This window comes from Mobula hypostoma, chromosome 28 (genome assembly GCF_963921235.1).
Source record: "Mobula hypostoma chromosome 28, sMobHyp1.1, whole genome shotgun sequence".
Lineage (NCBI taxonomy): Eukaryota > Metazoa > Chordata > Chondrichthyes > Myliobatiformes > Myliobatidae > Mobula > Mobula hypostoma.
Genome location: NC_086124.1, coordinates 18,136,939 through 18,163,586, shown reverse-complemented (window position 1 = coordinate 18,163,586; position 26,648 = coordinate 18,136,939). Strand labels below are relative to the sequence as shown.

General features: G+C 45.5%; 1 protein-coding gene across 1 annotated transcript in view; it reads right to left on the bottom strand.

Annotated features, from left to right (window-relative positions):
• Window positions 1-26,648, bottom strand: part of LOC134338832 (uncharacterized) — a 169,941-nt gene that overhangs the window by 86,045 nt on the left and 57,248 nt on the right. Inside the window, 2 exon segments of the mRNA XM_063034935.1 lie at window positions 18,921-19,235; window positions 20,074-20,388. Coding sequence (XP_062891005.1) covers window positions 18,921-19,235; window positions 20,074-20,388 — 630 coding nt within the window.

Genomic DNA, 26,648 nt, shown 5'->3' with positions numbered 1-26,648 from the left:
ACGGGAAGGCCGATTAATATCTAAATGGAGTCAAGTTAGGAAAAGGGGAAGCACAACGAGATCCAGGTGTTCTTGTACATCAGTCACTGAAAGCAAGCATGCAAGTACAGCCGGCAGTAAAGAAAGCTAATGGCATGCTGGCCTTCATAATAAGGGGAATTGAGTATAAGAGCAAAGACGTCCTTCTGCAGCTGTACAGGGCCCTGGTGAGAACCGACCTGGAGTACTGTGTGCAGTTTTGGTCTCTAAATTTGAGGAAGGGCATTCTTGCTATCGAGGGAGTGCAGCATAGGTTCACAAGCTTAATTCTTTGGATGGCGGGGCTGTCATATTTCTAAAGATTGGAGAGACTGGGCTTCTATACTCTGGAAGTTAGAAGGCTGAGAGGGGATCTTATTGAACCATATAAGATTATTAAGGGATTGGACACGCTGCAAGCAGGAAGCATGTTCCCGTTGATGGGTGAGTCCAGAACCAGAGGCCACAGTTTAAGAATTAGCGGTAGGCCATTTAGAACGGAGTTGAGGAAAAACTTTTTCACCCAGAGAGTGGTGGATATATGGAATACTCTGACCCAGAAGGCTGTGGAGGCCTAGTCTGTGGATGTTTTCAAAAAAGAGATGGATAGAGCTCTAAAGGTAGCGGAATCTAAGGTTATGATGATAGGACAGGAACTGGGTACTGATTGTGGATGATCAGCCATGATCACAGTGAATGTCGGTATTGGCTCGAAGGGCCGAATGGCCTACTCCTGCACCTATTGTCTACTGTCTATTGTCTATTGTCTATTGTAATAGACGTAATTATTTTTCGGCGTTGCCCCTCAATTTTAACGCGTGCACTCGTTGCAGCCCTTTGGAGAAATCTTATTACGACACGCATCCAACTGAGCCAGCTTCCGTGTTTAGACTCTCAGGAGTATGGATAGCCGGCGCTACTTCTTTAAAAATTCTACACCGTTCCGATAAGTGGTAATAATATTTTGGGCGCCAAGTACTGAGTATTTAAGGAGCACCTGAACCGAGGTTGTGTGCTCTGTCGCAATTCCTACTGGTAATTTCCTCTAGTGTTTGATTGTTGCTCGGTTCTCGATCCAGTTTGATACCGTTTCTCCATTCTTGCTTCCGATACTACGGCATCTGGGTTCAAGTCATCCTCGTCAAGGATTCTCTTCAGATATGAACGCGTTATCAGGTCCTCGAACTGCAGCATATGTATATCATCGCAGCAGAAATGCTGATCAAATCAGCTAGTTCCCAAGATGATCGGAGAAAAAATGAAGCCGGCGGGGTGAGTTCCAGACATGAGACATTAGGATGCAGAAGGAAAACGGGTTGCAAATGCTGCACTCAAAGTCTATATCTCATTGCAAAGAATATAAGAAATACGCTGGATGGTCTTGTTGCACTTTAAAATTTTTTTCGCGTCTGATGTTGTGGACATCACTGTTTCATGGCTGAAATTGGAAGCCGAATGTCCGAGGTTACACCTTTTACCGAAAGGATAGGAACATACACAGAGAGGGTGACTTGGCTCTGCAGTAAGACAATGGCATCAAATGCTGAGAAAGAAATGACATAGTATAGGAAGATTTTAAATCTTTGTCCGTTGAGTAATGAAAGGACCCTTGATGCAGTACCTGCAGCTCTCCAAACAGTACTGGGATGTAGACTGTAGAATACAACGGAAATAGAAAAGCCGTGTCAAAAGGGCAATATTATGATAGTAATGGAAGACCTCAACATGCAGGTAGATTAGGAAAATTTGGTTGTTAATAGATCTCGAGAGAATCAGTTTGTCGAGTGCAGCAGGACTTCAACATATTTGGTGTAAAGGCACGAAAGCGGCAAAAGAAATACAATGCTGGAAGATGCATGATCATGCACTTTATTAGTAGAAGTAAACTGCAGATGTCACAATGGGGTGCTGGGAACGGACCGAAATGCGAGACACAGGCACTGAAGTACAAGGAACGGGACTTGACTAGAGCAGGGACGTGACAGGATATAGACAGGAGCAGGGTCAAGAACGCAGACTTGGGCTGGGGAAAACAGGACCAGGACTCGAAACCATTGACTAGGAGACAAGGCTTCGACTCCGAGCCCGAGACTGGACAAGGACCCAGAACCTGGGTCTTGCCTCGGGCTCGGGCCCCAGAACCAGGCAAGGACATGACATTTCAGGAGAAGACGTGGCTGGGGTCTAGAGGCCTGAGCTTGGAGACAGGCTGGGGTCTTGATCTTGAGGCCTGAGCTTGGAGACAGGGTGGGGTCCAGAGGCTTGGGTTCATGAAGCTTGGCTTGGAATCCTCGAGGCTTGGGTTCTTGGAGCTTGGCTTGGGATCGTCGAGGATTCGGTTCTTGGAGCTTGGCTTATGATCCTCGAGGTTTGGGTTCCTGGAGCTTGGCTTGGGATCCTTGAAGCTTGGGTTCCTGGAGCTTGGCTTGGGATCCTCGAGGCTTGGGTTCCTGGAGCTTGGCTTGGGATCCTCAAGGCTTGGGTTCTTGGATATTGGCTTGGGATCATTGAGGCTTGGGTTCCTGGAGCATGGCTTGGGATCCTAGAGGCTTGAGTTTTTGGAGCTTGGCTTCGGATCTCCGAGGGTTGGGTTCTTGGAGCTTGGCTTGGTCGCCTCGAGGGTTGGGTTCTTGGAGCTTGGCTTGGGATTTTGAGCTTGGCTGCCGGCTGGTGTCATAGAATATAGAACATAGAATAGTACAGCATAATACAGGCCCTTCGGCCCAGAATGTTGTACCGACCTTCAAGCCCTGCCTCCCATATAAGCCCCCACCTTAACTTCCTCCATATACCTGTCTAGTAGTCTCTTAAACTTCACTAGTGTATCTGCCTCCACCACTGACTCAGGCAGTGCATTCCACTCACCACCCACTCTCTAGGTAAAAAACCTTCCTCTAATATCCCTCTTGAACTTCCCACCCTTACTTTAAAGCCATGTCCTCATGTATTGAGCAGTGGTGCCCTGGGGAACAGGAGCTGGCAATCCACTCTATCTACTCCTCTTATTATCTTTGTTACGTACCCCGTAACTGGGTTGCCAAACCAGCAGAAATGGACCACTTAGTTGGACTCTGGATTACTGGAACTAAGAAAGTTTTATTAAAGAAATAAGTAACGCAGTACTCTAATAGTAAGGATATAAATGCAACAATTTAGCAATGATAAAACACACATGTACACAGAACTAGGATAATAGGACCAGCCAAGCTCTATCGCAGTCTAGGGGTAAAATGATCAGTCTCAAGTGACGCAGAGTTCAATTCAGTTTAGTTCAGTTCGCAGTAATCGCTGCTGTGCCGTTGGGGAGACAGAGAGAGAGAATGAGAGAGAGCGAATGATGATATTCAAATCGGATTCAAACAGACCTTTGATATTTCTTGCAGTTAGCTTTCGGGCCAGCCCTTTGTAATGTCTTCTCAAGTCACCGACTGTTACCCCTCCGTTCCGGATACGATCGTTCTTCTGCGGTGAACCCGGCACCCAGGCAAGGCCGGACACACATACCAGGTTCCCGCCGATCATACCTTTCCACCCTGTGCGTCTATGGTCGGTCCCGCTACCAGACCTCCATAACTTCCACCAAGTTGTGGTGGGGGGCACAACGCACTTCCAGGGTCTCGTTATCTCGTGGTGTCGTGGTGTGTCGCTTGCCTTAGCGAACCTGTTCCTTTTATCCCCCTCTTACTCACTCTTCCTTCAGTTAGTCCTGACGAAGGGTCTCGGCCTGAAACGTCGACTGCAGCTTTTCCTAGAGCTGCTGCCTGGCCTGTTGCGTTCACCAGCAACTTTGATGTGTGTTCCTTTTATCCCCCTACTGGGGTATCGCCTGTCCATCAAACTTCAAACAGTTCCGGTTCAAAGCAACCGGTCTGACAATACTCAGAACTGTGTCTCTTTTCGTTAATCCCTCTCCTCTCTCTCTTATTAGCATTTTGAATGTTTCCCCATTGTCTCTCTCTTATATCTCTTATCGGCATCAATCTTCTGATAACTTGGCCTTTTGTCACATCTATCATGTCTCCTCTCATCCTCCTTCTCTCCAAAGAGTAAAGCCCTAGTTCCCTTAATCTCTGATCACAATCCATACTCTCTAAACCAGGCAGCATCCTGGTAAATCTCCTCTGTACCCTTTCCAATGCTTCCACATCCTTCCTATAATGGGCGACCAGAACTGGACACAATAGTCCAAGTGTGGCATAACCAGAGTTTTATAGAGCTGTATCATTACATCGCGACTCTGAAACTTTATCCCTCAATTTAGGAAAACTAACACCCCAGAACCTTTCTTAAATACCCTATCCACCTGAGAGGCAACTTTCAGGGTTCTGTGGACATGTACCCCCAGATCCGTCTGCTCCTCCACACTACTGAGTATCCTGCCATTTACTTTGTACTCTGCCTTGGAGTTTGTCCTTTCAAAGTGTACCACCTCACACTTCTCGGGGTTGAACTCCATTTGCCACTTCTCAGCCCACTTCTGCATTCTATAAGTGTCTGTCTGCAATCTTTGATAATCCTCAACACCATCTACAACACCACCAACTTTTGTGTCATCTGCAAACTTGCCAACCCACCCTTCTACCCCAACATCCAGGTCGTTAATAAAATTCACGAAAAGTAGAGGTCCCAGAACATATCCTTGTGGGACACCACTAGTCACAATCCTCCAATCTGAATATACTCCCTCCACCACCACCCTCTGCCTTCTGCAGGCAAGCCGATTCTGAATCGACCTGGCCAAACTTCCCTGGATCCCCTGCCTTCTGACTTTCTGAATAAGCCTACCGTGTGGAACCTTGTCAAATGCCTTACTAAAATCCATATAGATCACACCCACTGCACTACCCTCATCTATATGCCTGGTCACCTCCTCAAAGAACCCTATCAAGCTTGTCAGACACGATCTGCCCTTCACAAAGCCATGCTGACTGTCGCTGATCAGACCATGATTCTCTGAATGCCCAGAGATCCTGTTTCTAAGAATCTTTGCCAACAGCTTTCCCACCACAGACGTAAGAGTCACTGATCTATAATTACCCGGACTATCCCTACTACCTTTTTTGAACAATATTCGCCTCCCTCCAATCCTCCGGTACCATTCCCATGGACAACGAGGACATAAAGATCCTAGACAGAAGCTCAGCAATCTCTTCCCATGCTTCGTGGAGCAGCCTGGGGAATATTCCGTCAGGCCCCGGGGACTTATCCGTCCTAATGTATTTTAACAACTCTAAGACCTCGTCTCCCTTAATATCAACATGCTGCAGAAAATCAACATCACTCATATTGTCCTAGCCATCATCAAGTTCCCTCTCATTGGTGAATACCGAAGAGAAGTATTCATTGAGGACCTCGTTCACTTCCACAGCCTCCAGGCACATCTTCCCAACTTTTCTCTAATCGGTCCTACCTTCACTCCTGCCATCCTTTTTTTCTTCACATAATTGAAGAATGCCTCGGGGTTTTCCTTTACCCTATTCGCCAAGGCCTTCTCATGTCTTCATCTTGCTGACTCAGCCCCTTCTTAAGCTCATTTCTTGCTTCCCTATATTCTTCAATAGATCCATCTGATTCTTGCCTCCTAAATCTCATGTATGCTGCCTTCTTCCAACTGACTAGATTTTCCACCTCACATGTCACCAATGGTTCCTTCACCCTACCATTCTTTATCTTCCTCACCGGGACAAATTTATCCCTAACATCCTGCAAGAGATCTCTAAACACGACTACATGTCCATAGTACATTTCCCTGCAAAAACATCATACAAATTCACAGCCGCAAGTTCGAGCCTTAAAGCCTCATAATTTGCCCTTCCCCAATTAAAAATGTTCCTGTCCTCTCTATTTCTATCCTTTTCCATGATAATGCTAAAGGCCAGGGAGCGGTGGTCACTGTCCACCAGATGCTCTCCCACTGAGAGATCTGTGACCTGACCCGGTTCATTACCTAGTCCTAGATCTCGTATGGCATTCCCTCTGGTCGGTCTGTCCACATACTGTGACAGGAATCCATCCTGGACACACTTAACAAACTCTGCCCCATCTAAACCCTTGGAACGAATCAGGTGCCAATCAATATTAGGGAAGTTAAAGTCACCCATGATAACAACCCTTTTATTTTTGCACCTTTCCAAGATCTGCCTCTCAATCTGTTCCTCTGTATCTCTGCTGCTACGAGGGGGCCTATAGAATACCCCCAGTAGAGTAACTGCTCCCTTCCTATTCCTGACTTCCACCCATACTGACTCAAAAGGGTATCCTGCTCCATTACCCAACCTTTCTGTAGCTGCAATAGTATCCCTGACAAGTAATGCCACTCCTCCTCCCCTTTTTGCGCCCTCTCCGTCCCTTACAAAGCACTGAAATCCTGGCATATTGAGAATCCATTCCTGCCCTGGTGCCAGCCAAGTCTCTGTAATGGCCACTACATCAGAATTCCATGTCAGTATCCAAGCTGTCAGTTCGTCACCTTTGTTCCTGATGCTTCTTGCATTGAAGTGCACACATTTCAGCCCTTCTATCTTACTGTCTTGGCACCATTTATTCTGCTTCTCTTTCCTCAAAGCCTCTCTATACGTTAGATCTGGCTTTACTCCATGCACTTCTTTCACTACTCTAGCGGTCTGGGATCTTGGATCTAGGGTACTTCGAGGCTTGGATACGGACTCCGAGCCAAAGACTGGGCAAGGACCCAGAACCTGGGACTTGACTCGGGCTCGGACTCAAGAACTAGGCGAGGACAAGGCGAGGCTACAGGACTGGACATGGCTCGGGTGAGGAATTCCTGGGAAGGGCGAGACACAAGGACTGATAAAGGTACATGGATAGGACTCGGATAGGACTGGACTAGACACGGGCTGGACGAAAGCCTTCAGAAGCACGGAGCCTTGGAAAAGAAGTGATAGGAGCACGGAACACAGAGCCGGGACCCCTCCTTCAGAATAGGACGTAGAGCCGGGACTCATACACAGAACACTGAACATGAAGAGACGGATCCCAACGCAAAGTGGCGACAAACGGCCGGAATCCCCGCCCCTCCCCCCCCCCCCCACCACCACCCCCAGCGAAGTCGTGGACACCAAGGGACAATTCCACAGAACAAAAAACAGATCCTTATCTAAACCTAACAAGGCTCCGGTCTTGCTCTGGCGGTAACACTTCAGTGGTACAGGGAGGGTATACAGGCGGGGTATCCAGGCAAGGTGAGCAAGCAGGGTGTAAGGCGAGGTATCCAGGCCGGGAGTCAGACGAGGTATATAGGCAGAGAGTCAGGCGAGCGGGGAAAAGACAGCAAGCGGAACAGAACAGTCCAGCGGGGAATCCCTGGTTTCCAGAGATATTTATGTCTCAGCCCCATAACGAGAAACATGTGCCCACAACAGAAACTGGGATAAACCAGAAACCCCGGAACAAGGAACCATGGACCGGAGCGTGAAGCGGAACACGGATTTCACGGACTGGACTCCGGACTATGACAGCAGAGCATTTCTGAACAGGAAAAATATCCAAAATTCTGAGCTGCAAACGGATTGGGAGTTCGTGTACAGAGCACCCTAAAAGTTTATATGCAGCTTATTCAAACGTCGACTCTTCCTTAATTTCCAGTATTCTTTCTGACCTCATGAGTATCTCCGGTATTGTGTGTTGCCATGACTCTACGTTATTGGATGACCTTTGCTTTGTGTTTACATTTAAGAAGGTGAGTTCCGACGTGATCCCGATAAAACTGAAGAAATACGGTTAACAAATTATTACAATTTAATGTATTACATGCAGGTTTATTATTGGTCATGCCTTATATTTTCTGATCCGATGCGCCCAAGACTACATCAATCTGGAATATTCACCTATATGTGCAACCAGCTAAGATATAAACTTTGCCAAATGAAACACGTCAGCAGTTTAAGCGACAGAACAAATGTTAATTAAGTAGTGCCTGCCTCAACAATGTCATCGATCAGTACATAAATTCACATAGTTTTTCCCACAACAACTGGAAGTGGGTGGGTTATTTTTTAAAAAATATTGCGTCTTTCTTATTCCCAATAAAGACATAGAAGGACCAATTACTGTGGAAGTCACTAGAAGTATGCCAGATTTTTAAAGGCGTGAATGTAAGAGAAATGAATTACAAAGAAGAAGGTGCTCAAATAGTTGAAAATCCTAAGGAAAAATTACTCATCCTTAACAGGTGAACTGGAAAATTGCAATTGTCACTCGACTCGTTATTAAAGGAGAAAGGCAGCAGGAAGGAAATTATAGACCAGTTATCCTGACCTCAGTGTTTCGGAAGATGTTGGAGTCAATTGTTAACAGAGAGGTTATGGACTACTTGGTGACACAGGACAAGATAGGATAAAGTCAGCATGGTTGCCTTTTGGGTAAGTCATATCTGGTGAACGTATCGGAATTCTATGAGGCGATAGCAAATAGGATAGATAAAGCAGGTGCAATTTGTGTTGTATATTTGAACTATCAGGACGACTTTGACAAGATTCCATGCATTAGCCTGCTTACCAAGATAAGATCCCGTGCTAATAAGGTAAAGTTACTGGCAAAGTTAGAGCATGCCTGATCGGTAGGAGGCAGCGACTGCGATTCAAAGGATGCTTTTTTCTGGTTGGCTGCAGTGACTAGTGGTATTCCGTAGCTGTCGATGTCGGGACCACTTCTATTTATTCAGTATATCAATGATTAGAAAATGGAAAAGATAGTTTTGTTGTCAAGTTTGCAGATAATACGAAGCGGGATGGAGGGCTAGATAGTGTTGATGTACCTGGTAGACTGAAAAAGGACAAAGAGAAATTAGATGTATGGGCAAAAAAATGACAAATAAAACAAAATGTTGGACAATGTATTGTTATGCACGTTGTTAATAGAAATAAATGTGCAGACTATTTTCTAAACGGGGAAAAATCCAAAATTCTGAGATGCAAAGGCACTTGAGAGCACTTGTGCGGAACACCCTAAAGGTTTACTTGCAGGTTGAGTCGGTGGTTAGGAAGGGAAATGGGATATTGACATTCGTTTCAAGAGGTCTAGAATACTAAAACAGGAATATGATGCTGAAGCTTTATAAGGTACTGGGAAGGCCTCACCCTGAGTGCTGTTTACAGTTTTGGGCTCGTCATCTGAGGATAGATGTGCTGGCACTGGAGAGAGTTCAGGTGAGGTTCACAAGAAAAGTTCTGGGAATGACAGGGTTATCATACGCAGAACATTTGGTGGCTCTGGATTGGTACTGAAATTCAAAAGGATGAAGGGGAATCTCACTGAAGCCTTATGAATGTTGAAAAGCACAGACAGAGAGGGTGTGGAAAGGATAAGTCACATGGTAGGGGACAAGAGAACACAGCCTGAGGATGGAGGGGCGTCCATTTAAAACAGAGGTGGGGGAAGCGTTCTTAGACTGAGGGTAGTGAATTTGTGGAATAGGTGGAGGCCAGGTCGTCGGCTGTACTTCTGGTAGAGATTGATAGTTTCTTGATTGGCCACGGCATCAAAGGGTACAAGGCGAAGGTCGAGGAAAGGTGATGGGGGGTTGGAATTAACCACGATGAATTTCGGATATTAACATAGAAACATAGAAACATAGAAAATAGGTGCAGGAGTAGGCCGTTCGGCCCTTCGAGCCTGCACCGCCATTTGTTATGATCATGGCTGATCATCCAACTCAGAACCCCGCCCCAGCCTTCCCTCCATACCCCCTGACCCCCGTAGCCACAAGGGCCATATCTAACTCCCTCTTAAACATAGCCAATGAACTGGCCTCAACAGTTTCCTGTGGCAGAGAATTCCACAGATTCACCACTCTCTGTGTGAAGAAGTTTTTCCTAATCTCGGTCCTAAAAGGCTTCCCCTCTATCCTCAAACTGTGACCCCTCGTTCTGGACTTCCCCAACATCGGCAACAATCTTCCTGCATCTAGCCTGTCCAATCCCTTTAGGATCTTATACGTTTCAATCAGATCCCCCCTCAATCTTCTAAATTCCAACGAGTACAAGCCCAGTTCATCCAGTCTGTCTTCATATGAAAGTCCTGCCATCCCAGGAATCAATCTGTTGACCCTTCTTTGTACTCCCTCTATGGCAAAGATGTCTTTCCTCAGATTAGGGGACCAAAACTGCACACAATACTCCAGGTGTGGTCTCACCAAGGCCTTGTACAACTGCAGTAGTACCTCCCTGCTCCTGTACTCGAATACTATCGCTATAAATGCCAGCATACCATTCGCCTTTTTCACCGCCTGCTGTACCTGCATGCCCAGTTTCAATGACTGGTGTATAATGACACCCAGGTCTCGTTGCACCTCCCCTTTTCCTAATCGGCCACCATTCAGATAATAATCTGTTTTCCTATTTTTGCCACCAAAGTGGATAACTTCACATTTATCCACATTAAATTGCATCTGCCATGAGTTTGCCCACTCACCCAAACTATCCAAGTCACCCTGCATCCTCTTAGCATCCTCCGCACTGCTAACACTGCCACCCAGCTTCGTTTCATCCGCAAACTTGGAGATGCTGAATTTAATTCCCTCATCCAAGTCATTAATATATATTGTAAACAACTGGGGTCCCAGCACTGAGCCTTGCGGTACCCCACTAGTCACCGCCTGCCATTCTGAAAAGGTCCTGTTTATTCCCACTCTTTGCTTCCTGTCTGCTAACCAATTCTCCACCCACACCAATACCTTACCCCCAATACCGTGTGCTTTAAGTTTGCACACTAATCTCCTGTGTAGGACCTTGTCAAAAGCCTTTTGAAAATCCAAATATACCACATCCACTGGTTCTCCCCTATCCACTCTACTAGTTACATCCTCAAAAAATTCTATGAGATTCGTCAGACATGATTTTCCTTTCACAAATCCATGCTGACTTTGTCCGATCATTTCACCGCTTTCCAAAGGTGCTGTTATCACATCCTTGATAACTGACTCCAGCAGTTTCCCCAACACCGACGTTAGGCTAACCGGTCTATAATTCCCCGGTTTCTCTCTCCCTCCTTTTTTAAAAAGTGGGTTACATTAGCCACCCTCCAATCCTCAGGAACTAGTCCAGAATCTAACGAGTTTTGAAAAATTATCACTAATGCATCCACTATTTCTTGGGCTACTTCCTTAAGCACTCTAGGATGCAGACCATCTGGCCCTGGGGATTTATCTGCCTTCAATCCCTTCAATTTACCTAACACCACTTCCCTACTAACATGTATTTCACTCAGTTCCTCCATCTCACTGGACCCTCTGTCCCTTACTATTTCTGGAAGATTATTTATGTCCTCCTTAGTGAAGACAGAACCAAAGTAATTATTGAATTGGTCTGCCATGTCCTTGCTCCTCATAATCAATTCACCTGTTTCTGTCTGCAGGGGACCTACATTTGTCTTTACCAGTCTTTTCCTTTTTACATATCTATAAAAGATTTTACAGTCCGTTTTTATGTTCCCCGCCAGTTTTCTCTCGTAATCTTTTTTCCCCTTCCTAATTAAGCCCTTTGTCCTCCTCTGCTGAACTCTGAATTTCTCCCAGTCCTCAGGTGAGCCACTTTCTCTGGCTAATTTGTATGCTACTTCTTTGGAATTGATACTATCCCTAATTTCTCTTGTCAGCCACGGGTGCACTACCTTCCTTGATTTATTCTTTTGCCAAACTGGGATGAACAATTGTTGTAGTTCATCCATGCAACCTTTAAATGCTTGCCATTGCATATCCACCGTCAATCCTTTAAGTGTCATTTGCCAGTCTATCTTAGCTAATTCACGTTTCATACCTTCAAAGTTACCCCTCTTTAAGTTCAGAATCTTTGTTTCTGAATTAACTATCTCACTCTCCATATTAATGAAGAATTCCACCATATTATGGTCACTCTTACCCAAGGGGCCTCTCACGACTAGATCGCTAATTAACCCTTCCTCATTGCTCAAAACCCAGTCCAGAATAGCCTGCTCTCTAGTCGGTTCCTCGACATGTTGGTTCAAAAAACCATCCCGCATACATTACAAGAAATCCTCTTCCTCAGCACCTTTACCAATTTGGTTCACCCAGTCTACATGTAGATTGAAGTCACCCATTATAACTGCTGTTCCTTTATTGCACACATTTCTAATTTCCTGTTTAATACCATCTCCGACCTCGCTACTACTGTTAGGTGGCCTGTACACAACTCCCACCAGCGTCTTCTGCCCCTTAGTGTTACGCAGCTCTACCCATATCGATTCCACATCTTCCCGGCTACATATTCCTCCATGGGTCAATGGCCTATTTCTGCTCTTATATCTTATGGTCGATAGAGACGGATGTCTGTGAATAATGCAATTCTGCTTCCCCTGTACTGAAATATGTTAAGTCTTCACGCCAACAAACAGCAGTCCATATATCAGACAATAATAGTTCAACCCACATCAAATGCGCTGCAGTGGAATGAGCTATTAATATTTACTGCATACGGTTTCAGTCAGTCAGCGGACGTAGTTCTGTGGAGGGATACTGTGCTGCAAACTGACGACAAGGTCTGTCTTTCTATGCTGTCATGGCAAACAACAAAGCAGGTCCAATGCCCTGGTTTATATTTTTACTGTTATGCTCTATGTATTTCCTTTAGCAGTCATGTTGGAGCAGGCTTTTCTGTTCTCTGCTGGTTTGGGTTATTGGTGAAGATAGGAGATGGGGAGAAATCCAATTAGAATGGTAGAGCTGATTGTGGGTTCTCTGGTGAGGGACACTGAAATTAGGCTTGGGCTGTTGGTCGGCGGGAGATGAAGGCGGAAGCGCTGGAAGGAAGAGGTCGTAGAATACCAGTTGTACATTTTGCTTTTGGGCAACGAATACCCTTTGAATTTCCTCTTTTAATTCGGAATATTTGCGGTGTTTTTCATTAATTGATTTTGGTAAATTATGTGTTTGTGGAATTAAATATATCTATAAAGTCAGTTGTTTGTGCCTGCTTATCCCGGTACTTATTCTATCATGGGGTCATAGAAAACTTTAGCACAACAGCGGGCTGTTCCGCCCATCGAGTTCCTATCGAACCATTTAAACTGCCCACTCCTAACGAGAACAACACCGTGACCATCCATGCACCTATCTTAACTTCTCATAGACGGTGAAATCGAGTTCGCATGCGCAACTTTAGTTCGCAGGTTGTTCCACATTAAATGACCCTCTGAATGAAGACGTTTCCACTCAAGTTCCCCTTAAACGTTTTACGTTTCATTCTGAACTCATGACCTCTATTTTTATTCCCACCCAACCTGCCAGAAGAGCTTGCTTACATTTACGAATCTTCTACCTGTAAAGAATAAAGTCCTAACCGATGCAATCTTTGCGACATACCGAGAACCTCAGCAAATTTGTGTCATTGTGTTGTGAAGCGTACATTGACCGAATGCATTACGGTCTGGCAAGAAGCACCAATACCATTAAAGGAAATTCCTAAATAAAAAGTAATATATACGGCCAAATCCATCAAGAGTAAAGTCCTTCCCTCTATTGAACATATCAACACGACGTGATATCGCAGGAAAACAGTATCAATCGCAAGGCAATCCCATCACCCTGGTCATGCACACTTCTTGCTGCTGCCATCAGGGAAAAGGAAAAAGAGCCTCAAGACTCACACCGCTAGGTTCAGGACATTTATTACTTCTGAACGACGAGGCTCTTGAACTAAGGGGTTTAACCACTCAACTCACTGGCCCTTTCACTGAACTGTTCTCTCAACCTCCGGACACGATTTCAAGGACTCATCACCTTCCCAACCATGCTTTTGGTATTAACTACTTATTTGCTATTGTTGTAGTATTTTTATATTTTCTCAGTATAAATTGGTAAATCATCAAGTACGGCCATAGTCAAGGTCATTCATTGCACATTCACGAGAAAATCTGAAGATGCTGGAAATCCAAATACAGGAGGGATGACATGTACGAAAGAAACGGTTGCATTTGACCCCGAGAAAGACAAGTCTTCTCTCGGGCTGGTTTGTTAGAGCTGTTGGGAAGAGTTAAAACTAATTTAGCATTGGGATGGGTAACGAAGTGAAGAGTCTCAGGATACAATGTGTGTTAAAACAACGAAAGTAGCGTACTGTTAAGAAGAACAGGCAGATGATGGGACAAAATGCAGCCAGCAAGGTGAGTATCAGTGCATTAGTATGCAGAATAAAAACAAGTTGCGAATACTGTACTCAAAGCCTTATATAGAACCATAGAACCATAGAAACTACAGCACAAAAACAGGCCCTTTGGCCCTTCTTGGCTGTGCCGAACCATTTTCTGCCTAGTCCCAGTGACCTGCACACGGACCATATCCATCCGTACACCTCCCATCCATGTATCTGTCCAATTTATTCTTAAATGTTAAAAAAGAACCCGCATTTACCACCTCGTCTGGCAGCTCATCCCATACTCCCACCACACTCTGTGTGAAGAAGGTCCCCCTAATGTTCCCTTTAAACTTTTCCCCCCTCACCCTTAACCCATGTCCTCTGTTTTTTTTTCTCCCCTTGCCTCAGTGGAAAAAGCCTGCTTTCATTCACTCTATCTATACCCATCATAATTTTATATACCTCTATCAAATCTCCCCTCATTCTTCTACGCTCCAGGGAATAAAGTCCTAACCTATTCAACCTTTCTCTGTAACTGAGTTTCTCAAGTCCCGGCAACATCCTTGTAAACCTTCTCTGCACTCTTTAACCTTATTTACATCCTTCCTGTAATTTGCTGACCAAAACTGAACACAATACTCCAGATTCGGCCTCACCAATGTCTTATACAACGTCATCATAACATACCAGCTCTTATATTCAATACTTCGATTAATAAAGGCCAATGTACCAAAAGCTCTCTTTACGACCCTATCTACCTGTGACGACACTTTTAGGGAATTTTGTATCTGTATTCCCAGATCCCTCTGTTCCACTGCACTCTTCAGTGCCTTACCATTAACCCTGTATGTTCTACGTCGGTTTGTCCTTCCAACGTGCAATACCTCACACTTGTCAGTATTAAACGCCATCTGCCATTTTTCAGCCCATTTTCCCAGCTGGTCCAAGTCCCTCTGCAGTCTCTGAAAACCTTCCTCACTGTCAACTACACCTCCAATCTTTGTATCATCAGCAAACTTGCTGATCCAATTTACCACATTATCACCCAGATCATTGATATAGATGACAAATAACAATGGACCCAGCACTGAGCCCTGTGGCACACCACTAGTCACAGGCCTCCACTCAGAGAAGCAATTCTCTACCACTACTCTCTGGCTTCTTCCATCAAGCCAATGTCTAATCCAATTTACCACCTCTCCATGTATACCTAGCGACTGAATTTTCCTAACTAACCTCCCATGCGGGACCTTGTCAAAGGCCTTACTGAAGTCCATGTAGACAATATCCACTGCCTTCCCTTCATCCACTTTACTGGTAACCTCCTCGAAAAACTCCAACAGATTGGTCAATCATGACCTACCACGCACAAAGCCATGTTGACTCTCCCTAATAAACCCCTGTCTATCCAAATGCTTGTAGATTCTGTCTCTTAGTACTCCCTCCAATAACTTACCTACTACTGACGTTAAACTCACCGGCCTATAATTTCCCGGATTACTTTTCGATCCTTTTTTAAACAACGGAACAACATGAGCCACTCTCCAATCCTCTGGCACTTCACCCGTAGACAGCGACATTTTAAATATTTCTGCCAGGGCCCCCACAATTTCAACACTAGTCTCCTTCAAGGTCCGAGGGAACAATCTGTCAGGTCCCGGAGATTTATCCACTTTAATTTTCCTCAAGACAGCAAGCACCTCCTCCTTTTCAATCTGTACAGTTTTCATGGTCTCACTACTTGATTCCCTCAATTCCATAGATTTCATGCCAGCTTCCTTAGTAAATACAGATGCAAAAAACCTATTTAAGATCTCATTGTAAACATATATCATATATATGTTCAAATATATCATTGTAAACAATATAAGAAATAGGCTGGATGATCTTTTTGCACTTTTACAAATTGTCGCGTATGATTTTATGGATATTACTGATTCGTTGCTTTAAGGTGGTTGTAGTCGGTAACTGAATCTACATTGTACGTTATATCAAAAGGATATGAACATAGGCAGAGGGAGTGTCGTGGCTCTGCTGTCAGAGATTGGCACAAAATACTGAGAAGGAGGCGGAGTGGAGTAATGATGGCGCTAAACGGTGACTGCTTTGCTTGCATCTTGGGAAACAGCTCTAATTCCATCTTTAATATCTTTATTTTTCCCTTTCAGGGCTCTTTGGAAGATCCCGACCTGGAGTTACTCACTGACTTTGGCTCTTTGCGGGAATGAACCCGCTCTCGAGGTGTCATAACCAACAGTTGTTGTTGGGCACGCCAAGGGCTCGGCCTAAGAGTGCGACTCAGATTTGGAAGTCAAGTATCTCGGGGTTCCGGAGACGGGCGGACCGCGGTTCGGTGTCACGACAGGAGACCCGTGTGTTCTCGGGGGAGTCGGGAGATCCGCTGTGTGCCCGGAGACCCCAGATCATTGAGATCTTCTGACTCGAAAAAAGCGACATAACGGACTTCTAACATCGTAAACTAGCGAGTTGTTTGTTATGTCTCCCCGCTCGCTGGCGAAACGGAGGCATCTCCTTCTCCCTTATTAGGGAGAGAGAGAGCCTGTGGTATATGGATTTCCTGGTGTCATGGATTCTTGATTACCTGACTGGCAGACCACAGAACGTGTGTTTGCAACACTGTGTGTCCCACAGAGTGATCAGCAGCACTGGGGCTCCAAAGGGGACTATCTTTTCTCCGTTTCTCTTCACCATTTTCACCTAGGACTTCAACTACTGCACAGAGTCTTGTCATCTTCAGAAGTTTTCGGATGAGTCTACCATAGTTGGATGCATCAGCAAGGGAAATGAGGCTGAGTACAGGGCGACGGTAGGAAACTTTGTCACATGGTGTGAGGTAGAATTATCTGTAGCTTAATGTGAAAAAGACTAAGGAGCTGGTGGTAGACCTGAGGAGAGCTAAGGCACGGGTGACCCCTGTTTCCATCCAGGGGGTCAGTATGGACATGGTGGAGGATTACAAATACCTGGGGATAAGAATTGACAATGAACTGGACTGGTCAAAGAACACTGAGGTTGTCTACAAGAAGGGTCAGAGCCGTCTCTATTTCCTGAGGAGACTGAGGTTAATTAACATCTGTCAGACGATGCTGAGGATATTCTACGAGACTGTGGTGGCCAGTGCGATTATGTTTGCTATTGTGTGCTGGGGCAGCAGGCTGAGGGTAGCAGACACCAACAGAATCAACAAACTCATTCGTAAGGCCGGTGATGTTGTGGGGATGGAACTGGACTCTCTGACGGTGCTGTCTGAAAAGACGATGCTGTCCAAGTTGCATGTCATCTTGGACAATGTCTCCCATCCACTACATAATGTATTCGATGGGCACAGGGGTGCATTCAGCCAGAGACTCATTCCACCGAGATGCAACACAGAGCGTCATAGGAAGTCATTCCTGCCTGTGGCCATCAAACTTTACAACTCCTCCCTTGGAGAGTCAGACACCCTGAGCCAATAGACTGGTCCTGGACTTATTTCCTGGCATAATTTACATATTACTATTTAATTATTTATGGTTTTATTACTATTTAATTATTTATGGTGCAACTGTAACGAAAACCAATTTTCCCCGGGATCAATAAAGTATGACTATGACTACGACTATGACTATATAGTATAGCAGGTGAAACGTGAAGTTGTTGGGGTAACTGCAAGCCTGTGTCTTTGCAATTGGCTTGCTCGTGCTGCGTGCTCGATGGCGGGCGCCGTTGATTTTCTTTTGCAGTGGGGGAGTAGGGGCGATAGTTGCTTGCTGATGCTTATGCGCGGGAGGGAGGGGAGATGGTGGGGCAACTTTGTGGTTCTAACATTTAACTGTCGTTCATTCTTTAGGGCACTTCTCTGTTTTCGTAGTTAGTTGCGAAGGAAAAGCATTTCAAGATGTATATTGTATAGATTTTTCTGATATTAAATTGAAACTTTTAACAATGAACCTTTGAAAAAAATGTGACATAGGATAGGAAGATGTTGAGTCCTTATCGGTTGAGTAACAAAACTGCAATTTAAAAGGACTCTGATGGCAGTATATGCAGCTCTACAAAGATGAACTGTAAAATACAATGGAAATAGAAATAACTTATCAAAAGTGCAATGTTATGATACGAATGGGAAATGTCAACATGCATCTAGATTGGAAAAACTAGGTTGTTAATAGATCTCGAGAGAAAGAATTTGTCGAGTTCAGAAGTGCTTAGACAGATTTTGAGCATGGGCATGTGGGCGGCAAATGAAAGATAACGTTGGAAAAATGCGTGGAGTTGCACGTTATTAATAGAAATAATTCTGCAGACTATTTTCTAAACAGAGTAAAATCCAAACTTCTGAGGTGCAAAGGGATTTCGGAGTACTTGTATAGAATATGCTGAAGGCTTACAAGTAGCTTATGAAAGGGTGTTCCTACGTGAACCTCATAAAAGTAAAGGAATCACGCTAGAAATAATAGCAATTTCCTGTTTTGCATATCTTTATTCCCGGTCATTCCTATATTTTCTGATCTGATCTATCTAGCCCTATATGCATCTGGAGTCGTCACCTATATGCGAGACCAAATAGAATTTAAATCATTGCCGACTGAAACACTCCAGCACTTTAAGGGCCATAGAACAACCACTGATTAATTAGTGCCCACCTCAACACCGACAAGGATCAGTACATAAATTCACATCGTTTTACCCACAATGACTGGAAGTGGCTGGGCTAATTATTAAACGATAAAGTCTTCGTTATTCCCAATAGCGAGAAAGAAGGAAGAACGATTTTCTTAACTCCATGCCTACCTTCTGTACAAATCACTCCCGCATCCTCATGGTGACGACAGTTATGAATACCCCACCCTGGGAAGGAACATTCCTCAAGGGCGGATTCATTTCCATTGCATGCAACATTATCCATCCAGATATTCCCGCTGCCTTGCCCGAAGTGTGCCCCCGTTATTGCTGATACGCCAGAGGGACAACCCAACTGATTGCAGACAACTTTGGCGTCGTCAGTGCCCCAGCCATCGTCGCATACCGTTCCCCATTGTGCATTATACCGCACCTCCACTCTCCCTGAACAGCGATCGCTGCCGCCTTCCAGTCTTATATTCGTCTCTGAAATGACATACAAAGAAGAAATTACTCTGGGACAAGGAGATAACTGTATTTATTGCAGTGCCGCTTACAGGTAGGTTCAATTCCACGTTTTTTGCAATAACATATCATGTTAGTGTTTACTCAAGTTGAACCACTATTGTTGGAGCAGTTAAATTTGCCACCGGAAGGGCAAACAGATGATTGGACAAAATGCAGCGAGCAGGGTGAGTATTAATGCATCAGGATACAGAATTTTCAAAAAGTTGCAAATACTGTACATGGCTGGAAATACAAGACTCAAACGCCTATATTTCATTGCAACGAATATAAGAAATAAGTTCGATGATCTGATTGCACATTTACAAATTAACGTGTATGATGTTGTGGACATCACAGATTCGTTGCTTAACGATTGCTGCATTTGGTAACTCAATCTCAATTGTACATTGTAGTGAAAGGATAGTAACATAGGTAGTGGGCGTGGCGTCGCTCTTCAGTTACAGAACGTCTCAAATATGGAGAATCATGTGGCATAGAACCGGAAGATGTTGAAACACTGGCGGTTGAGTAATGAAACTGCAATATAGAAGGACACTGATGTGAGTATGCGCCGCTCCTCAAAGAGTAACTGTTTGCAGAATACAACGTAAATAAAATCGCTTATCAAAGGGGAATGTTATGACAGTAATGGGAAACTATAACGTGGAGGTAGTTCAGAAAAATTACTTTTTTAATAAATTCACATCGCTTTACTCAGAGCAACTGAAAGTGGCTGGCGAAATTTTAAAATATAGACTCTTCATTATTCCCAATAGAGAGAAAGGAGGACCAAACAGGTTCTTAGCTCTATGCCTACCTTCTGTGCAATTCACTCCGGCATCCTCTCCGTGACCACAGTTATGAATCCCCCATCCTGGGAAGGAACATTCCTCAAGGGCGGATTCATTTCCATTGCATGCAACATTATCCATCCAGATATTCCCGCTGCCTCGCCCGAAGCGTGCCCCCGTTATTGCCGCTGCCCCAGAGGGACAACCCAACTGATTGCAGACAACCTTGGCGTCGTCAATACCCCATCCATCGTCGCATACCGTTCCCCATTGTGCATTATAACGCACCTCCACTCTCCCCGAGCAACGATCGCTGCCTCCTACCAACCTTATATCGGTCTCTGGAATGGCATACAAAGAAGGAATTAACTGGGCACACCAAGATAACTATATTTTTCGCAGTGTGGTTTACAGATATGTTCAATTCCACGTTCCTGGACATGACGCCACATGTGAATGTTTGCTCAGCCAAGACATTATTGTTGGAACGGTCTGTGTTGGGATAGGCCAGCTATGAGAGTGGTATTGAAAGGCGGTGTTTGAAAGGACTCTTCGCACAGAAGAGACACTGGCTCTGAGTAACTTGATAGTTGTACACACTGTCGTTGAAAAGGCCTTTGCGAGTTATGCATTTCGGATATTGGAGCCTTGAGAGCCCCACGGACAACTGCATGAGAGTGAGGTGCATCCCGCTCCGCTAATGGAAGACCTTGCTACGGATCGGGAACAGCAGCTTCAGGAGCTTCGGCATGTACGGGAGAGTGACAAGATCGTCCATCGCAGTTGCTGGGAAGTATCCACAACTATGCTGCAGGAGCCTGATAACTGAGTGATTGTCAAAGAAAGAATCGGACGGTGAATAGGCAGTTCGCTCAGAGCAGCTCTTGGGTAATCCCCCTGAATGATTATTTTTCCTATAGGCTCTCAGTGGAATTCCACCGGGACCAGGTGGGTCGCACTGAGCATAGGTTGCAGAAGGCAAAGAGCAGGAGTTGGGAGCTGCTGGGAGAGGTGATTCAATACCAGAGGGATCGAAATAATTTCCGTTGTCGTGATCGGGACACATGAATAATGTGTTGCCTCCCTGGTGCCAGGGTAAGGGACGACATTAATCGAGTGCATAGCATTGTGGAGGGGGAGGGGAGCAGCCAGATGTCTCGGTAAAAAAGGGGTTCCGCAGAGAACATTTAATGAACTAGACAGAAAGTTGACACGCAGGTCTTTTAAGATTACTGCCAGTGACACTCGCCAGTGACGACAAAGACAGAATGATTTGCAGATAAATGCGTAGCTGAGAATTTGAAGAAGTGGGGGCATTGCTTCAGGTTCCTGGATCATGGATTTTCTTCTGCGGGGCACATGTGACAAACGGGAAGGTTTGCAGCTGAAGTATCTAGGAACCAATGTTCTGGAACACTGGTTTCTTAAAGCATTGCGGGGTGTGTTCTTAAACTAATTTTGCTGGGCGGTGGAAACCGAAGAAAATCAGTTCAGGAAAGAGGGCTAGGGTGCGGTATAAGAGCAACGACAACATGCAGTCTGACTGTTAGGAAGGTCGGGCAGTTAATCGAACAAAATGGCTGCCAGCATAGACAGTATCAGTGCATCAGGGATGCAGAATCAAAAAGGGCTTCAATCCTGTACTCAACGTCATAGAAATTATAAGAATGGAAAGTGCACACTTATTATCATGCCTACAGAGACAGATGTCGGTGAATATCTAATTTCTGCTCCTCCTCCACAAAAAACACTGATTAGTTTTCCGCTAACAGCAGTCCATGCGCAAGACAATACAATCATAACCCACATCACATGCAGTGCAGTAGAATCAACTGCAGTATTTGCTGCACAAACGTTTTTCATCAGCCAGCAGATATCGTCGTTTGAAGGCATATTTTCGTCAAACATATCGATGAAATTTCTATCTCTATGCCGTCATGTAAGGAATGAGTAAATAAATTCACATCGTTTCACTCACAGCAACTGCAAGTGGCTGGCCAAATTATTAAAATAAGCGTCTTCGTTATTCCCAATAGAGGGAAAAAAGGAACAAAGAGATTCTTAGTTCTCTGCCGACCTTCTGTACAATTCACTCCCGCATCCTCTCCGTGACCGCAGTTATTAATCCCCCATCCTCGGAAGGAACAATCCCGTAAGGCGGATTCATTTCCATTCCACGCAACATCATCCATCCAGATATTCCCGCTGCCTTGCACGAAGCGTGCCCCCGTTATTGCTGCTGCGCCAGAGGGACAGCCCAACTGATTGCAGACAACCTTGGCGTCGTCAGAGCCCCATCCATCGTCGCATACCGTTCCCCACCGTGCATTGTACCGCACTTCCACTCTCCCTGAACAGCGATCGCTGCCCCCTACCAGCCTGATATCGGGTTCTGCAATAACATTCACAGAAGAAATTATTCTGACACACAGAAATAACTGTATTTTACGTAGTGTCGCTTCCCGATATGTTCAATTCCACGGTCTGGCCATAACGCCACATGTGAACGTTTGCTCAAACCAAGATATCATTCCTTGACCAGTGATTGTCGGTACATGCTAGCAGTGGGAGTGGGTTTGTCAGGCGTTTTCTGAATGCAATCTTCAGCCCGAACCAGGCACTAGCTCTGGGTAACATGACAGGGTACCCATTGTAATTTAAAAGGCATTTGCGTGTTATTCACGGCGGATGTTGGATCTTGGGAGCCCCACGTGCAACTAAATGAACCTGAGCTGCGTCCAGCTGCCGCTTCTGGAAGAGCGTGTTACAGATCGTGAGCAGAGGCTCCAGGACCTTCGGCATGTACCGGAGAGTGAGAGGATCGTCCATCGGAGGTTCTGAGAAGTCTTCTCAAGTATTTTGCCGGAACCTGAAAATTGTGCGACCGTCAGGGGTAGGAACTGAACGGTGAATAAGCAGACAACAGGAATTCTGCAGATGCTGGAAATTCAAGCAACACAGATCAAAGTTGCTGGTGAACGCAGCAGGCCAGGCAGCATCTATAGGAAGAGGCGCAGTCGACGTTTCAGGCCGAGACCCTTCGTCAGGAATAAGCAGTTAGCTCAGAGCAGCTCTTGGGTGGTTCCCCGGAATAAGTAGTACATCGTTTTGGATACTATTTTAGGATACACTCTCAGTGGAATGCCACCGGTACCAGGTGGGTCGCACAGAGAATGGGTTGCAGAAAAGAAAGAGGGAGAATTTGGAGCGGTTGAGAAGGGGTCATAATACTCATGGGGATCGAAAAACCTTCAGTTGATGTGAACGCGAGACAAGGCTAATCTGTTGCCTCCCAGGTGCCAGGATAAGGGGCAACTCTAATCGCGTACATAGCACTGTGCAGGGTTGCGAAGCAACCAGATGCCTTGATACAAACAGCTTCCGCAGAGAGAATTTAAAGATCTAGACAGAAGGCTGAGACGCAGGGCATTTAGGATTACAGCCCGTTATACGAGCCAGGGAGAGTGAAACCAGAATATTTGGCAGATAAATGCGTAACTGAGAAATTGGAGAAGGGGGCGCTGCTTCAGGTTCCTGCATCATTGGGATCTCTTCTGGGGAACATATGACCTGTAGAAAAGGGAACGGGTGCAGCAGATGCATCTGCGTATCAATATTCTCGCACAGTCGTTTCCTGAAGCTGTTGCTGTGGGAGGGGTGTGTTAAATTAATTTTTCTGGACGGTGGAAACCGAAACGAATCAGCTCAGGTTGCGGTAGGGCGTGTTATACGAACCAATACAGCGTCAAGTCAGACTGTGAGGAAGGTGGTGGTAGTGGATTGAACAAAAAAGCTGCCAGCAGAGAGACTATCAGTGGATGAGCGATGCAGAATCAAAAAAAAGGCTTCAGTACTGTGCTCAACGTCTTATCAATTATAACGATAGAGTGTGCTCACACATTATCACGCTTACACAGTTCGATGTCAGTGAACATCTCAACTCTGCTCCTCCTCCACTAACAGCAGGCTATAGGCCAGTCAGTACCATCATAATCGACATGACATACAGTGCAGTAGAATCACCTGCGATATTTTCTGCACAAACGTCTTTTGTCAGCCAGCGAACGTCGTCGTATGAAGGCATATTTTCGTCAAACATGTCGATGAAATTTCTATCTGTATGCCATCATGTAAGGAATGAGTAAATAAATTCACATCGTTTTACCCACAGCAACTGCAAGTCGCTGGCCAAATTATTAAAATAAGCGTCTTCGTTATTCCCAATAGAAGGAAAAAAGGAACAAAGAGATTCTGAGTTCTATGCCTACCTTCTGTACAATTCACTCCCGCATCCTCTCCGTGACCGCAGTTATTAATCCCCCATCCTCGGAAGGAACAATCCCGTAGGGCGGATTCATTTCCATTGCACGCAACATCATCCATCCAGATATTCCCGCTGCCTTGCCCGAAGCGTGCCCGCGTTATTGCTGCTGCGGCAGAGGGACAGCCCAACTGATTGCAGACAACCTTGGCGTCGGCAATGCCCCATCCATCGTCGCATACCGTTCCCCATTGTGCATTGTGCCGCACCTCCACTCTCCCTGAACAGCGATCGCTGCCGCCTACCAGCCTGATATCGGGTTCTGTAATGACATTCAGAGAAGAAACTATTCTGACACACAGAAATAACTGTATTTTACGAAGTGTCGCTTCCACATATCTTCAACGCCACGTTCCTGTCCATCACGCCACATGTTAACGTTTGCTCAAGTCAAGGCCCCATTCTTTCAACAGTGGTTTTTGGTGAATGTCAGCAGTGGGCGCGGGTTTATCAGGTATTTTCTGAATGTAATCTTCGGCACGAACGAGGCACTAGCTCGGGGTAACTTGAGAGGGGTACACACTGTGTACCTGTGCACACTGTGCATTCAGCTGCCGCTACTGGAAGAGCAAGTTACAGATCGGGAGCAGCTTCTCCAAGACCTTCGGCTTGTACCGGAGAGTGGGAGGATCGTCGATCGGACGTTCTGAGAAGTTTGTTCAAGTATTTTGCAGGAACCGGAAAACTGTGCGACTGTCAGGGGAAGGAAATGAACGGTGAATAAGCGGTTAGCTGAAAGCAGCTCTTAGGTAGTTCCCATGAATAATAAGTACATATTTGGACACTATTTTTGGGATACCGAGATCAGGTGGGTCGCATAGAGAATGGGTTGCAGAACATAAAGTGGGAGAATTGGGAGCGGGTCGGGTGGTGGTGTCTTAATGCGCAGGGGTCCGAGAAAAGCTCCATTGAAGTGAACAGGACACATGTATAATCTGTTGCCTGCGAAGTGCCAGGGTAGGGGACAGCTCTAATCGCGTCCAGTGCGTTGTAGAGGGGGAGGGGGAGCAGCCAGATGTCCTGCGACAAAGGGGTTCCGCGGAGAACATTTAAAGAACTAGAGGGAACTCTGAAACGCAGGACATTTAGCATTACTGCGTATTAAACGTGCCAGTGAGGGTAAAAACAGGAAGATCTGGCAGATAGATGCATAGTTGAGAAATTGGAGAAGCTGGGGGAGGCGGTGCTTCAGGTTTCTGGTTCATTGGGATCTCTTCATGGGAACATATGACCTGTACAAAAGGACACCGGTGTAGAAGAAGCAGCTGGGGACCACTGTTCTCGCACAGTCGTTTCCTAAAGCAATTGATGGGGGAAGGCTGTTTAATTAGTTTTTCTGGACCGTCGACACCGAAGTGAATTAGCTCAGATTGCGGTTCGGTGTTTTCGAACAAATACAGCGTGCAGTCAGACTGTGAGGAAAGGAGTGTAGTGGATTGAACAAAAATGCTGCCAGCAGAGACAATATGCGTGCAGTAGGGATGGAGAATCAAAAAAGGCTTTGGTACTGTGCTCAACGTCTTGTCAATTATAACAGTAGAGTGTGCTCACGGATTATCACGTTTACACAGTTCGATGTCAGTGAACATCTCAGCCCTGCTCCTCCTCCAATAACAGCAGTCCATAGGCCAGTCAATACAATTATGCTACATCACATGCAGTGCAGTAGAATCACCTGCAATATTCACTGCACAAACGTCTTTCGTCAGCCAGCGAACGTCGTCCTATGAAGGCATATTGTTCTCAAACAGGTCTTGTAATTTCTATTTGCATGCCGTCATTTAAGGATGAGTAAATAAATTCACAACGTTTTACCCACAGTAACTGCAAGTCGCTGGCCAAATTATTAAAATAAGCGTCTTCGTTATTCCCAATAGAAGGCAAAAAGGAACAAAGAGATTCTGAGTTCTATGCCTACCTTCTGTACAATTCACTCCCGCATCCTCTCCGTGACCGCAGTTATTAATCCCCCATCCTGGGAAGGAACATTCCCAAAGGGCGGATTCATTTCCATTGCATGCGATATCATCCATCCAGATATTCCCGCTGCCTTGCCCGAAGCGTGCCCCCGTTACTGCTGCTGCGCCAGAGGGACAGCCCAACTGATTGCAGACAACCTTGGCGTCGTCAGTGCCCCATCCATCGTCGCATACCGTTCCCCATTGTGCATTGTGCCGCACCTCCACTCTCCCTGAACAGCGATCGCTGCCGCCTACCAGCCTGATATCGATTTCCGGAATGACATTCAGCAAAGAAATTATTCTGACACACAGAAATAAC